At 37.7% G+C, this 15,954-nt stretch overlaps 1 protein-coding gene and 1 long non-coding RNA gene across 4 annotated transcripts in view; one reads left to right on the top strand and one right to left on the bottom strand.

Annotated features, from left to right (window-relative positions):
* The window catches only part of PCSK5 (proprotein convertase subtilisin/kexin type 5), a 496,629-nt gene that overhangs the window by 325,797 nt on the left and 154,878 nt on the right, over positions 1–15,954 (top strand). For all 3 annotated transcript variants that reach the window (XM_043487117.1, XM_043487116.1, XM_043487115.1), the window contains exon 17: positions 13,746–13,830. In XM_043487117.1, coding sequence (XP_043343052.1) covers positions 13,746–13,830 — 85 coding nt within the window. The remainder of the gene's footprint in view (positions 1–13,745; positions 13,831–15,954) is intronic.
* On the bottom strand, positions 1,260–15,911 carry LOC122453217. The gene is made up of 3 exons (XR_006272977.1): positions 15,804–15,911; positions 13,266–13,442; positions 1,260–1,309 (listed from the first exon to the last, which is right to left on the bottom strand). It is a non-coding gene; the product is annotated as an uncharacterized LOC122453217 (long non-coding RNA).

Raw genomic sequence — 15,954 nt, 5'->3', positions numbered from 1 at the left:
TTCCCCATCAAAAATCTGTGACTGTGTGTGAATGTCAGCTACCAGGGAACCTCCCTAGAGTTTCAGCACCCAGAGTTGTAACTGGGATCTGGCCATGAAAGCTCCTCTGGTGGCTCAGTGGTAAAGAATCCACCTGCCAATGCAGGAGACATGGGTTTGATCCCTGGGTTGTGAAGATCCCCTGGAGAAGGAAATGGCAATCCACTCCAGTATTCTTACCTGGAAGATCCCATGGACAGAGGAGCCTGGCAGGCTACACAGTCCATGGGGTCTCAAAAGAGTCAGACCTGACTTAGTGACTGAACAAAAACATGAAGGCACCCTCTGCCTATAACATACCAAAATTCCAGGCTCTGCAAAGGAAAGCAGGTATTCAATACAAGCCATATTGTTTCTACAAACAGTTTAGGCACCATGAGCCACTCTAGTCAGGGTAGTGGGAAACCATGAAATCCAACTTCCCAGATGTCAGCCATGGGCCAACCTTACAAGGAGAGCAGCCAGGCCTGCTTTTTTCTGCACACTAAGCAAAGGAAACAGACCTTTATGATATCAGTAAGGTTAAAAACATAACTTGCATGTAAATAAAGCCTGGAAATTTATCAGAGAGTTATTTAACCCATCAATAAAGGAAACTAAAGGTGATAATTGGGTTCAAAGACTATCAGGTATTACAGTCCACCAGGAAAGGCAAATGAACTCCATTTGCTGAGTTAGGGAAAAAACTGAATAAATTTCATACATGAGAATACAATTAGAATTTTGGAGGGTTATTTTTTCAAATGGGCAGAACTCACTTGCAACTTTTATCAAACAAAAATTTATAAATTAACATGTAACTTCATAGAATGTGGGCTCTAATCAAATGCCATTAGTAAACAGAGAAGGCATACTCCCTAGAGAATTCTGCAATCCTCGGGCACACCTCTTTTTAGACAGTGCTCTAGTATAGCCCTGGTAAGGACTGCAGGAATTTTTTGCTTTATTTCTGAACCCTGGATAATGTATCTGAATGAGAGTGTCACACCACAGTATGACAGTGAAATTTCTTGTTTCTACCCAACTGGAGAAAAAAGAAAATGCAACTTTAAAGGAAAGAGTTTTTTTGTTTTTTTGTTTTTAAAAGCAGCAAGAATTTTGAAGTGGATACCCTTGCTCCATACCCTTGCTCCTTAAGAAGTTTTCTGATTCAAACACAGGGAGCACTTCTCTATGAGGGAGATGGGGCTTTTGACTTACCTTTAGAGCAGTGGGGAGGGGTTCCAGCTGTAGTTTTTATTTTCCCTCAAGTTTGGAACGTGACCTGCAACTTAATGGAAAAAAGAGAAAAAGAATGCGGAGCAGACCTAAGGGATCAGAAGTAAGTAGTATTCCTTGAAGAAAAAATTCAAAATTCTGTCAAGAAGCCTGAACCTTGGAAAACACGCCCAGCCCCAAGGAGTGGCTGTGAACCAGCTCTTCCCCCATCATGTGCCCTGGGGGGCACGCCTAGCCACCACCACTGCCGAGAATCCCAGGACTGGGCACAGCCTATACCAAGAGGATGATGACCAGCACATACTGAGGAAAGAGGCAACAGGCATCGGTACTAAAACAGCCCTTGCACCAAATGTATTAAGCCCACCCAAGCTACACATGAACTCCGCCACATATAAACAGCCCTCCAAGACCACGGTAGGTAATTCGTTCTCTTAAACTCACAAGGTAAGAGAAGTAAAATGAAGAAGAGAGGAACTACTCTCAGTTAAAAGACCAAGAGAATTCCCCTGAAAGAACAATGAAACAGACCTTTTGGGCCTAATAGACACCAGTTTTTGAAAGGAGATAATGAAAATACTGAAGGAATTAAGAAAGGCTATTGACAGAAATGCAGAATACTGTAAAAAGGAACTAGAAACTAGAAAGAGAGAGCAAGAAAAATTAGAAAAACTCATTTACAGAGATGAAAGCTGAGCTAATGGCAATGAACAGCACAATGAACATTACAGAAGAATGAATAAGTGATCTGGAAGATTGGATTATTCCCATTATCCTATCAGGACAGCAGACAGCCAGCCAAATGGGAAAAAAAACTAGAAACAATATAAGAGACGTATGGGATAGTATAAAGCATGCCAGTGTACACATGATGGGGATTCCAGAAGGGGAAGAATAAGAAAAGGGGGCTGAAAATGCATTTTAAGAAATTATTGCAGAAAACTTCCCAAACCTAAAGGAAACAGGTATCAAGGTACAGGAAGCACAGAGAGTTCGAAATATGATAAACCCAAACAGATCTATGCCAAGACATATTATAATAAAAATGGCAAGAGTTAAAGAGAGGATTCTAAAAGCAACAAGAGAAAAACAGAGTTAATGACAAGAAAACCCCCATAAGGCTGTCAGCTCATTTCTCTACAGAAATGTTGCGGGCCAGGAGGGAGTGGCAAGATATAGTCAAAGTTCTGAAAGGGAAAAACCTGCAACCTAGGATACTCTACCCAGCAAGATTACCATTTAGAATAGAGAGATAAAGAATTTCTCAGATAAAAATCAAAAGAATAAAACAATACTAAACCTATCCTGAAGGAAATATTAAGGCCTTCTCCAAATAGAAAAGAAATAATCTATAGGTAAGAGAAAATCACAGTTGGAAAGTAAAGTGATAGTTCCTCAGTCGTGTCTGACTCTTTGTGATCCCATGGACTATACAGTCCATGGAATTCTCTAGGCCAGAATACTGGAGTGGGTAGCCTTTCCCTTCTCCAGGAGACCAGGAACCCAGGTCTCCCACATTGCAGGTGGATTCTTTACCAGCTAAGCCACAAGGGAAGCCCAAGAATACTGGAATGGGTAGCCTATCCCTTCTCCAGCGGATCTTTCCAACCCAGGAATCAAACCAGGGTCTCCTGCATTGCAGGTGGATTCTTTATCAACTGAGCAATCAGGAAAAAAAAAACCAGGGCTGCCGTTTTGCGCACACACTGATAAGCCAGTACACAGATTTAAAATTAAATCAAAAAATTTCTATGAAAGTAACGACAATTAAAATGAACAGCAAAAGGACGAACATGAATGTTTTGCTGAAAGTTTTATCTCATTTTCAGTTCAAAGGATTAGTTAACAAAAGCAACCACTCATTGCACACACAATGAACAATTTTAATTTTCTAATAGAGGATTATTTGACTTAGTTTCAATTATATAGTCATTAAAGGAAAGATATAGAAGCAATATAGAGAAGTAACAACATACATTATCACCAAATTGGGCTGACAACCTACATCTAGACTTGAATAGTGCTTTAAAGTCCTGAATGACAGCAATCTGGAGTTCCAGTTGGGAAACGGTCCCAGGAAGTGTATACATGCCATGGGTTAAGACTTGAAATTGTAGTTTTGGGAGCTCCTGCTTATCATCTCAGGCCAAAAACTGATATATTCATCACTTTGTATGCAAAACGGCAGCCCTGGTTTTTTCCTTTAACTTTTACAATGCTATTTGTTTCTCCTTGTGATTCATAAGACTTCTTAGACCCTGGAGAGGGGAGGGGGCTGGCAGGGCACTCAAGGGCTTAAGAAAATTCCGAGACCCACTAAACTTTCTTATGTAAAGTGCCCCTTAACTTTCCAGCAACAAGTGGTATACTTATAGGCAGGCACACAGTCCTGGCAAGGTCAGAAGTCAGAGGCCTGCTCTCCTGCTTCTGAAGCCTGAACAAGACTACCTCTATTTTAATTTCCCTAACAATGAAGATATGAAAGAGGACATCAAAGTTATAAAATGTGGAGAAGAGCAAGAACGTATAGATTTTTACTTCTCCTACAATGTGTTTGAGCCTGTATGACTACCAGTCTAAGGCAAGTAGATATAGGAAGGGGTTAACATAATTGAAAAACAGGATAACCACAAATCAAAAACATACAGTAGATTCACAGAAACCAAAGAGAAGAGAACATTAAGTATAATACAAAGGAAATCAAACCACAACAACAACAAAAGATAAAGTGACAAAGAAGAAATTTAAATTCAATGAGAAAGTAAGGTTTAAAATGGCAATAAATACATATCTATCAGTAATCACCTTAAATGTCAATGGTCTAAATGCTCTAATCAAAATACACAGAGTGGCAACTTGATTAAAAAAATACAAGAGCCTACAATATGCTGCTTATAAGAGACCCATTTTTAGGGCAAAGGACACACAAAGATTGAAAGTGAGGGGATGGAAAAAGATATTTCATGCAGATTCAAAAGAAAAGAAAGCAGGGGTCATAATACTCTTATTAGACAAAATAAACTTTAAAACAAAGGCCATAAAGAAAACTAAAGAAGGATACTATATACACCACATCAACAAATTAAAGAATAAAAACCATATGATCATCTCAATAGATGCAGAAACAGCTTCTGACAAAATTCAACATCCATTTATGATAAAAACTCTCCAGAAGCAAGCATTGAGAGAATATATGTCAACATAATAAAGGCCATATGTGACAGACCTACAGCTAACATCATACTCAACACTGAAAAGCTGAAAGCATTTTCCCTTAGATCATGAACAAGACAAGTAGGTCCACTTTTGCCACTTTTATTCAACATAGTTTTGGAAGTCCTAGCCATGGCAATCAGAAAAGAAAAAAAGTAAAAGAAGTGGAAAAGAAAACTGTCACTGTTTGCAAATGACATGATACTATACATAGAAAATCCTAAAGATGCTACAAGAAAACCACTGGACCTCATCAATAAATTCAGTAAGTTGCAGGATACAGAATTAGTACACAGAGATTTGTTGCATTTCTATACATTAACAACAAAAATCAGAAAGCAAAATTAAGAAAACAATCCTATTTACCATCGTATCAAAAACAATAAAATACCTAGGAGTAAACCTACCTAAGGAAAGTACTCTATAAACTATAAGACACTGATGAAAAAAATCAAAGATGACAAAGAGATTGAAATATACTATGTTCTTGGACTGGAAGAATCAATATTGTCAAAATGACTGACTACCCAAGGCAAGCTACAGATTCAATCAAATTATCAATGGCATTTTGCACAGAACTAGAACAAAGGACTGGAAAAGGTCAGTTTTCATTCCAATCCCAAAGAAAGGAAATGCCAAAGAATGCTCAAATTACCACACAATTGCACTCATCTCACACACTAGTAAAGAAATGCTCAAAATTCTCCATGCCAGGCTTCAGCAATATGTGACCGTGAACTTCCAGATGTTCAAGCTGGTTTTAGAAAAGGCAGAGAAACCAGGGATCAAATTGGCAACATCCACTGGATCATTGAAAAAGCAAAAGAGTTGAAAAAAAAAAACATCTATTTCTGCTTTACTGACTATGTCAAAGCCTTTGACTGTGTGGATCACAATAAACTGTGGAAAATTCTTCAAGAGATGGGCATACCAGACCACCTGACCTGCCTCTTGAGAAACCTGTATGCAGGTCATGAAGCAACAGTGAGAACTGGACATGGAACAACAGACTGGTTCCAAATAGGAAAAGGAGTACATTAAGGCTGTATATTGTCACCCTGCTTATTTAACTTATATGCAGAGTACATCATGAGAAACACCAGGCTGGAAGAAGCACAAGCTGGGATCAAGATTGCTGGGAGAAATATCAATAACCTCAGATATGCAGATGACACCACCCTTATGGCAGAAAGTGAAGAAGAACTAAAAAGCCTCTTGATGAAGTAAAGGGGAGAGTGAAAAAGCTGGCTTAAAGCTCAGCATTCAGAAAACTAAGATCATGGCATCTGGTCCCATCACTTCATAGCAAACAGATGGGGAAACAGTGAGAGACTTTATTTTTCTTGGCTCCAGAATCACTGAAGATAGTGATTGCAGCTATAAAATTAAAAGACGCTTGCTCCTTGGAAGGAAAGTTATGACCAACCTAGACAGCATATTAAAAAGTAGAGACTACTTTGCCAACAAAGGTCCATCTGGTCAAGGCTATGGTTTTTCCAGTGGTCATGTATGGATGTGAGAGTTGGACTATAAAGAAGGCTGAGCACCGAAGAATTGATGCTTTTGAACTGTGGTGTTGGAGAAGACTCTTAGAGTCCCTTGGACTGCAAGGAGATCCAACCAGTCCATCCTAAAAGACATCAGTCCTGGGTGTTCATTGGAGGGACTGATGTTGAAGCTGAAACTCCAATACTTTGGCAACCTGATGCAAAGAGCTGACTCATTGGAAAAGACCCTGATTCTGGGAAAGATTGAGGGCAGGAGGAGAAGGGGACAACAGAGGATGAGATGGTTGAATGGCATCACTGACTCAATGGACATGGGTTTGGATGGACTCCGGGAGTTGGTGATGAACAGGGAGGCCTGGCGTACTGACATTCATGGGGTTGCAAAGAGTCGGACACGACTGAGCGACTGAACTGAACTGAACTGAGAACAACCAAAAAAACTGTAAGATTTGTTTGGAGATATAGAAGACCCTGAATAGTCAAAGCAATCTTGAGAAAGGAAAACGGAGCTGGAGGAATCAGGCTTCTTGACTTAAGACTATGTAACAAATCTATAGTCATCAAAACAATGTAATACTGATCCAAAAACAGAAATATAGATCAATGGAAGAGGATAAAAAGCCCAGAAATAAACCCACATACCTATGGCCAATTAATCTACAACAAAGGAGGCAAGACTATACAATGGACAAAAGACTCTTCAGTAAATGGTATTGGGAATACTGGACAGCTATATGTAAAAAATAAAAACAAACCAAAAAAATGAAATCAGAACATTCTTTAACACCATACACAAAAATAAACTCAAAATGGATTAAAGACCTAAATGTAAGACTGAGTACTATTAACACAAAATTCTTAGAAGAAAACATAGTCAGAACATTCTTGGACATAAATCACAGTAATATCTTTTCTGATCCATCTCCCAGATGGAAGTAAAAACCAACAAATGTTACCTAATTAAACTCAAAAGCGCTTGCACAGTGAAGAAAACCTAAACAAAATAAAAGACAGCTCACAGAATGGTAAAAAAAAAAAAAAAAAAATGCAACCAAAAAGGGATTAGTCTCCAAAATTTACAAATGGGCAGGAGACCTAAATAGACACTTCTCCAAAGAAGATGTATAGATGGCCAAGGGGCACATAAAAAGATGTTTAACGTCACTATTAGAGAAATACAAATCAAGACTACGAAGAGATGTCAGAATGGACATGATAAAAAAAATCTATAGACAAGAAATGCTGGAGAGGGTGTGGAGAAAAGGGAACTCTCCTATACTGTTGGTAGGAATGTAAATTGGTAGAGCCTCTATAGAGAACAGTATGGTGGTTCCTTAAAAAACTAAAAATACAGCTACCATATGATCCAGCAATCCTACTCTTGTGCATATATTCATAGAAAAACATGGTTTGAGAGAGTACATGCACCCCAATGTTCACTGCAGTCCTGTTTACAATAACCAAGATATGGAAGAAATCTAAATGTCAATCAAAAGATGAGTGGATAAAGAAGATGTGCTACATATAAACAATGGAATATTCCTCAGTCATTTAAAGGAATGAAATAATACGACTTGCACCAACATGGATAGACCTGGAGATTATCATACTAAGTGAAGCAAGACAAAAACAAATATCATATGATATCATTTATATGCAGAATCTAGAAGAAATGATACAAATGAACTTATTTACACAACATAAACAGACTCACAGACTTAGACAATGAATGTGTGGTTACCAGAGGGAAGGGTGAAGGGCAGAGATAGATTGGGAGTTTGGGATTGACATGTACATACTACCATATTTAAAATAGTTAACCAACAAGCACAGGGAACTCTGCTCAATATTCTGTAATAACCTAAGTGGGAAAAGAACTTGACAAAGAATAGATACATGTATATGTATAACTGAATCACTTTGTTGTACACCTGAAACTAACACATTATTAACCAACTTCAATATTGTGCTCCAATATAAGATAAATTTTTTAAAAAGCTTCCTTACTGTTTAAAAAAAATAACACGAAAAATCTCAAATAAACAATTTCATCTATCACTTAATAAAATTAGGAAAAGAAGAATAGGGACTTCCCTGGCAGCACTGTGGATGGGAGTCCCCCTGCCAATGCAGAGGACACAGGTTCGATCCCTGGGCCAGATGGATTCCACAGGCCGTGGAGCAACTAGGCCCATGCACCAGAACTGCTGAGCCTGTGTGCTGCCACTACTGCCGAATCCCATGTGCCTAGAGTCTATGTTCTGCAACAAGAGAATCCACAATGAGAAACCACAGTAAAGAGTAGCCTCCACTTACTGCAACTAGAGAAAGCCCACACAAAGCAACAAAGACCCAGCACAGCCAAAAATATTTTTTTAAAAATAAAAATAACAAAGAAAATCTAAAGTCAGCAAAGGAAGGAAGGAATAAAGATCAGAGAAGAAATAAAACAGATTTAAAAAAAAAATAGAAAAAAGTCAATAAAACCAAGAGCTGGTTCTTTGAAAGTATTAACAGGATTGACAAACCTCATCAAAAACAAAAGAGAAATAACCCAAATAAACAAAATAAATGAAAAAGAAAACATAACAACTGATACAGAAATTCAAAAAACCATAAGGGAATGCTGTGAACACATATGCCAACAAATTTGACAATCCAGAATAAATGGACAAATTTCTGGAAACACACATCCTACTAAAATTGAATAAAAAAGAAAGATAATGTGAAAAGACCAATCACTAGAACTGAAATAGAATCTAATTTTAAAACTCTCAATAATGTATGGCTACCAATGGTACGATGGGGGGAGTGGGATGAATTAGGAGACTGGGATTAACATATATATGCTGCTATGTATAAAATAGATAAATAATGAGTACTTACTGCATACCACAGGAGCTCTACTCAATGCTCTGTGGTGACCTAAATGGGAAGGAAATCCAAAAAGAGGGGATATATGCATATGTATAGCTGATTCACTTTGCTGTAGAGCAGAAGCTAACACTACATTGTAAAGCAACTATACTCTAATAAAAATTAATGTTAAAAAATTAAGTAACCACTGGAGTAAAAAAAAAATACCTCTCTACAAACAAAAGTCTAGAACCAGATGACTTTACAGGTGAATTCTACCAAACATACAAAGAGGAACTTATACTGATCCTTCTCAAGCTCTTCCAAAAAACTGAAGAGGAGGGAACCCTCTCAAAGCCATCCTTTGAAGCTATCACCTTGATACCAAAACCAGACAAAGACACCACCAGAAAAGAAATTTACAAACCAGTATCTTTGATGAATATAGATGTAAAAATTCTCAACAAAATATTAGCAACTGAATCTAACACCACATAAAAATGATCACATACCACAACCAGTGGGGTTCATATGAAGTTCACAAGGATGGTTCCACATATGCAAATCAATCAGTGTGATACACCAAATAAACAAAAGACAAAAAACACATGATCATCTGAATAGATGCAGAAAAAGCATCTCACAAAATTCAACATCCATTCATGATAAAAAACCCATACCAAAGTGGGTACAGAGAGAACATATGTCAACATAATAAAAGCTACTTAATGACAAACCCACAGCCAATATAATAATGGTAAAAAGATGAAAGCCTTCCTGCTAAATTCAGGAACAAGACAAGGATGCCTACTCTTACCTTTTCTAGTCAACATACTAGGAAGTCCTAGTCACAGCAATCACACAAGAAATAAAAGGCATCCAAATTGGAAAGGAAGAGGTAAAACTGTCCTTATATGCAGATGATGGTACTATATGTATATAAAACCCTGAAGACTTCACACAAAAACTACTAGAAATGAAGAATGAATTCAGCAAGGTAGCAGGATATAAGATTAACATAGAGAAATCAGTTGCACTTCTTTATACCAACAAAGAAATAAGAAAGGGAGTGATTAAAAAAAAATCTTTTTAAAATCACACCCCCAAAATAAAAGACTTAGGATTAAACATGACCAAGGAGGTGAAAGACTTATTTGCTGAGAACTATAAAATACTAATAAAGGAAACCAAAGATGATTCAAAGAAATGAAAGATACCTCATGCTCTTGGGTTGGAATAATTAATATTGTTAAAATGGCCATACTTACCAAAGCAAACTATAAGTTTAATGTGATCCCTAAATTACCAAAAGCTCCAATACTTTGACCACCTGATGCAAACAGCTGACTCACTGGAAAAGACCCTGCTGCTGGGAAAGATTGAGGGCAAAAGGAGAAGGGGGCGACAAAGGATGAGATGGTTGGATGGCATCATCGACTCAATGTACATGAGTTTGAGTAAACTCCGGGAGACAGTGAAGGACAGGAAAGCCTGGTGTGCTGCATCCAAGGGGTCACACAGAGTCAGACATGACTGAGCTACTGAACAACAAATCAAATTACCCATAACATTAGGTCTCCTGCATTGCAGACAGATTCTTTACCAACTGAGCTACCAGGGGAGCCCAGAACTAGAACAGATAAGCCTAAAATTCATATGGAACCATAAAAGACCCAGAATTGCCAAAACAATCCTGAAGAAAAAGAACAAATCAAGAGGTATAACCCTCCAGACGTCAGACAATACTACAAAGCTACAGTAATCAAAACGTTATGCTGTTGTCACCAAAACAGACATGTGGATCAACAGAACAGAAGAAAGATCCCAGAAATAAACCCACACACCTATCATCAATTAATCTTCAGAGGAGACACATATATTCAGTGGAATGAAACAATCTCTTCAGCAAGTGGTGTTGGGGAAGTTGGACAGTCACATGTAAACCAATGAAGTTAGAATACTCCATTACATCATACACAAAATTAAACTCAAAATGGCTTGCAGACTTAAACATAAGATGTAATACGATAAAGAGAACACAGGCAAAACATTCTCTGACATAAATCGCACCAGTGTTTCCTTAGGCTCCCAAGACAATAGAAATAAAGACAAAAATAAACAGGACCTAATCAAAGTTACAAGCTTTTGCACAGCAAAGGAAACCATAAACAAAATTTAAAAACACCTACAGAATGGGAGAAAATATCTACAAATGATCCGACCAACAAGGGATTAATTTCCAAAATATACAAACAGCTTGTACAACTCAATAACAACAACAACAAAAAAAAAAAATTGAAAAATAGGCAAAAGACCTAAATACACATTTCTCCAAAGAAGAAATACAGATAGCCAACAGGCATATGAAAAGATGCTCAACATGGCTAGTTATTAGGGAAATGCAGGTCAAAACTACAGTGAGGTACACCTCACAATGGTCAGAATAACCATCATTAAAAAGTCTGCAAAAGAAAAAAAAAAAAAAAAAAGTCTGCAAAAGAAATGCTGGAGAGGATGTGGAGAAAAGAGAACCCTCCTACACTGTTGGTAGGAATGTAAGTTGATAAGCCACTGTGGAAAACATTATAGAGGTTCCTTATAAAACTAAAAATACAACTATCATATGATCCAGCAATCCCACTCCTGGGCATATATCCAGACAAAACTGTAATTCAAAAAGATACATATATCCCTGTGTTAATAGCACTATTCACAACAGCAAAGACATGGAAATAACGTAAATGTCCATTGACAGATGAATGGATAAAGAAGATATGGTGTGTATACACACACACACACACACACACAATGGAACAGTTCTCAGCCATAGACACGAATGAAATAATGCCATTTGTAGCAACATGAATGCAGCTAAAGATTATCATACTAAGTGAAGTGAGAAAGATGAATACCATATTATAACACTTATATGTGGAATCTGAAATAAGACACAAATGAACTTATTTATGAAACAAACAGAATCATGGACAAAGAGAACAGACTGGTGGTTACCAAGGAAGAAGGGGCTAGAGAAGAGATAGACTGAGACTTTGAGGTTAGCAGATGTAAGCTTTTATGTATAGAATGGATAAACAACAAGGTCCTACTGTATAGCACACAGAACTATATTCAATATCTTATGATAAACCACAGTGGAAAATGAAATTTTAAAAAGAATGTATATAAAATGTATAATTGAATCACTATGTGGACAGCAGTAATAAACACTATAAATCAACTATACTTAAAAAAAATTTTTTAAGGGATCAGAAATAAGTAGTATTTCTTGAGGAAAAAAATCAAAATTCTATCAAGAAGGCTGAGCCTTGGAAAACAAATCTAGGTGGTACATGATAGGAAAATGATAATTGAGAGAATCAGCTCTTTTGCCAGAGCCTGGAAGGTAGACAATTAAAGAAGGCTATTTAAACAATTACTTCACTGATACACCTGAAGAAGGGAAAGGCTACCTACTCCAGTATTCTGGCCTAGAGAATTCCATGGACTGCATAGTCCATGGGTTCGCAAAGAGTCACAGATGACTGAGCAACTTTCACTTCACTCACTGGATACAAGTGGTCTGTGCATCTCTCTCCTAGGCAATTGCCTTTTAATTTCCTCCTTTAAAAAGTCCATTTACATATAGCATAGTGATATGTATGTGACTAGCAATAATTACTGCCAACATATCTACAGTTCCCTTGAGTAAGGTCATTAACTCCTCAAGAGCAGCTCAGAGGTAGTCATCATTGTAATACTTAGTTAACAAATGAACAGAGATTGTGAACTTGTCCGCTAGAAATGCTAAGAGCAGAATGCCACTCTGGGTCCTCTGGCTTCAGGTCCTATGCCATCTCCAGCATTCTCGATGACCCTATGATCGGGAGGTCATAGATGGTGAAGAACTTTGTATTTCATGCCAAGGAGCTCAGAATTGACAAAGGAGCTAGACCTCAGGAGGTCCTTAGAGGGATCCGGTGAAGCAGTGCTTCTCTGTGGAACCCTGAAGAACACCAACGTTTAAAGAGCAGACAGAAGCCTATGGACAAAGCCTCATTCAGTTCTATATGTACCTGAAGTTAGGATCCACCGGCATCTCAGGGAAGGGATCAAAGTCTCCAGAAAAATTTCACTTGAGGTAAAAGGCCTTACTTTTACCATTTTCCACTATATTTTCCATATAACATCACCATTTTCCACCACAGGACAGTAACGTACTTGCCATCCCCCCTCAAGCTCCCCCCCATCCCCACCTCAATGTTTGGTATTAAACAAGAAAGCCAGTATTCACGGTGTATTTGTTCATTCAAATATGTTTCTGTTCTCCAGAAATGTAAGTGTTATCTGAAATATAGTAACATTTATATTGATTCCACAGCTTCTATAAACTTTAAGACAAGAAAAACAATGCAAGAAATAATCAACCCTTACCTTGCGATCTTAAAAGTAGATTCCCCTTTTCAGTGTAGTTCATCAGAGTAGTCCTTAAAGCTGTGAGCATGAGGTCTACCATTCCATTCTTCAGCTGCTAGTGTTTCCTCTCTGTACTTACTAGTGATGTGCCCCAGCTTCATTAGTGAGATTTTCACTGTTGGAAGTTAGGAAGCTCTGCTTGGGAAAGAGAATAGGAAGAAGAAAAAACCAATAAACTATTTAAGAATTAAGTGGGCTGTAGCTTTCTTGTCTACAAACTGGTAGATATCACTAAGGTATTTCCCAATGCTATATATTCCTACCTGTATTTGATTTGCTGAGAAGTGATAGCAAATGTTGAGTTTGGGGCTTTTCCTACAATTTCCTACCCAAAACCATATATACTACAGCATACATTAGCAAACATTAGAACATATGCTTTTATGAAATCCAGCTGACCAACTGATTTATAACCTTGTTCCTTTTTTTTTTTAACAGAGAAAAGTCTTTGCCGGAAGTGCAATGAAAACTGCAAGACATGTACTGAATCTGACAACTGTACAGAATGCAGGGAGGGGTTAAGGTAAGAGTGTGAAAGATTTCACCAAGTAACATAGCCCAAGGACTTCTCAATAAATTTAAAAAAAAGAAAAAAAGTAAATAGGTAATCTCTTATAAGTCACCCTTGGTTTGACTCCCATTCAAACACTTGATTGTTATTTGCATTATCTCTAACATTTTATGTGAAAAATTGGATGCTATCTTGGCTTCAGAAGGTTTATAAGCCAAATAAAATTCTCTTTAGAAAAGAAGACTCAACTACAAGTAAATAAATGGCCATTTGAGAGACTTTCTTTGGGCTTTTTGACCGGCAGTGTATCAGTCAAGGATTACTGCGTAGGTAACATCAATGAATTACATTTAATCCCCCTGATTCATTCCTTTGATGGTCGAAACTATTCCCTTATCTTTATTATTTCTCTCCATATAGCCAATCATTGTCTTATCTTAAGCACCTCAGGCTGGTTCCATTATGCTGTGGTATGCACATAGATTTAATACCAGGAGATGTCATCCTTGAATGGATGAGACATGCTCATTGCTAAAGCCAGACAGTTGATAGATTTTGAGAGAATAACACCCAGCTCAAGTGACTAGGTATTCTTGATATCCTTAAAGAAGGTCGGATCATCCCATTCTGAGTGAGGGGCTGGACCCTGGCTTTATTACATAAAGCTAGAATTCTGTTCCATTCCATCCCTTTTAAGAGTTCCCTGATGGCTCAGAGGGTAAAGCCTCTGCCTGCAATGCAGGAGACCTGGGTTTGATCCCTGGGCTGGGAAGATCCCCTGGAGAAGGAAATGGCAACCCACTCCAGTATTCTTGCTTGGAGAATCCCATGCTCGGAGGAGCCTGGTAGGCTACAGTCCACCGGGTCGCAAAGAGTCGGACACAACTGAGTGACTTCACTTAATACCTCTATTTCCACTTTTGATCAAAGGCACAATAATCAGGGTCTAGGCAGTTTCTAGGCAGGCAATCTTTTACATTAATTAATAGAGGAACATAATTTTTGTTTAGATTAATTGATTATTTGTGGCTTTCTTTTTTCCCCCATAAATGCATTCAGTGTCCATTTGTTTTGCACCTTTCATCTCAAGACTTCAGTTTTGTTAAATATCAGTCTAGTCAGCATTCTACTACTCTTTTGGAGAAGGAGCAGACTGTTATAATTTTTAAAAAAGGAAGATAAATGTGGGCTTAAATCTTTCTCTGCCATTTATCAGCTGTGTGATCTTGGTTAAGTCCGTTCACTCCTCTGAACTTCAGTTTTCTCATCTATAAAAGGGTAATACTAACCTCAAAATTGCTGGATTATGATAAGGATTAATTGTGATAACATCTATAAAGCACTTCTTCCAATATCTGACACTGAATTGGCCCATGAGAAATAGAAGATCAGGATTATTTTCTATATTTCTTAGGGAACATTTTATAGAGTAAAAAATGTTCTCTAATAGAAATGAGAGCCATATAAATTTTAAATACGTAAGTAGCCACATTAAAAGGAGTAAAAAGATACAGGTGAAATTTTAATGAAATCTTTAACCAGATATATCAAAAATATTATTTCAACATGTAATCAATATAAGACAATATGAAAGATAATCAGTGAGATATTCTATATTTTGTTTGTAGTGCCCAGTCTTCGAAATCTGGTGTGTATTTCACCCTTAAAGCACATCTCAATTAAGACAGTAATTTTTTGAGAAATACTTGATCTGTATATAGATTTTATAAAAATTTAGTTGAAGTAGATTTTAGACAGCCAAGTTGTTCCACACTTATTCAAAAGTTTTCTGATAACTGAATCAAGTGCCAATTTGTAAGATTTAGAGTGAAATGAACGAAAATAAAAACCTTAAATTCTGTGCCTTGGCCACACTAGCCACATTTCAAGTGCTCTTGAGCCCACAGGTGCTAGAGCATGTGGGATGGCACACATCTAACTCAGCTGGCTCATCCCAGCATGAACCCAATACCAGGTTCGCTTACCTCGCCACCCCCGGAGTGTGGAAGTAGCAGAGTGCATCGCAGTTCCCAGGGGTGCGCTGCCGCACGTCGCCTCCTCACATCCCCTCCTCACACACTGCACCCTCTGTCTCCAGCTGAGCAAGTGACAACCTCAGAAGTAATTTCCTTTGGT

The sequence above is a fragment of the Cervus canadensis genome, chromosome 14 (genome assembly GCF_019320065.1).
Source record: "Cervus canadensis isolate Bull #8, Minnesota chromosome 14, ASM1932006v1, whole genome shotgun sequence".
NCBI lineage: Eukaryota > Metazoa > Chordata > Mammalia > Artiodactyla > Cervidae > Cervus > Cervus canadensis.
Note: the sequence above shows the minus strand (reverse complement) of the source record. Positions and strands in the feature narration are given on the sequence as shown.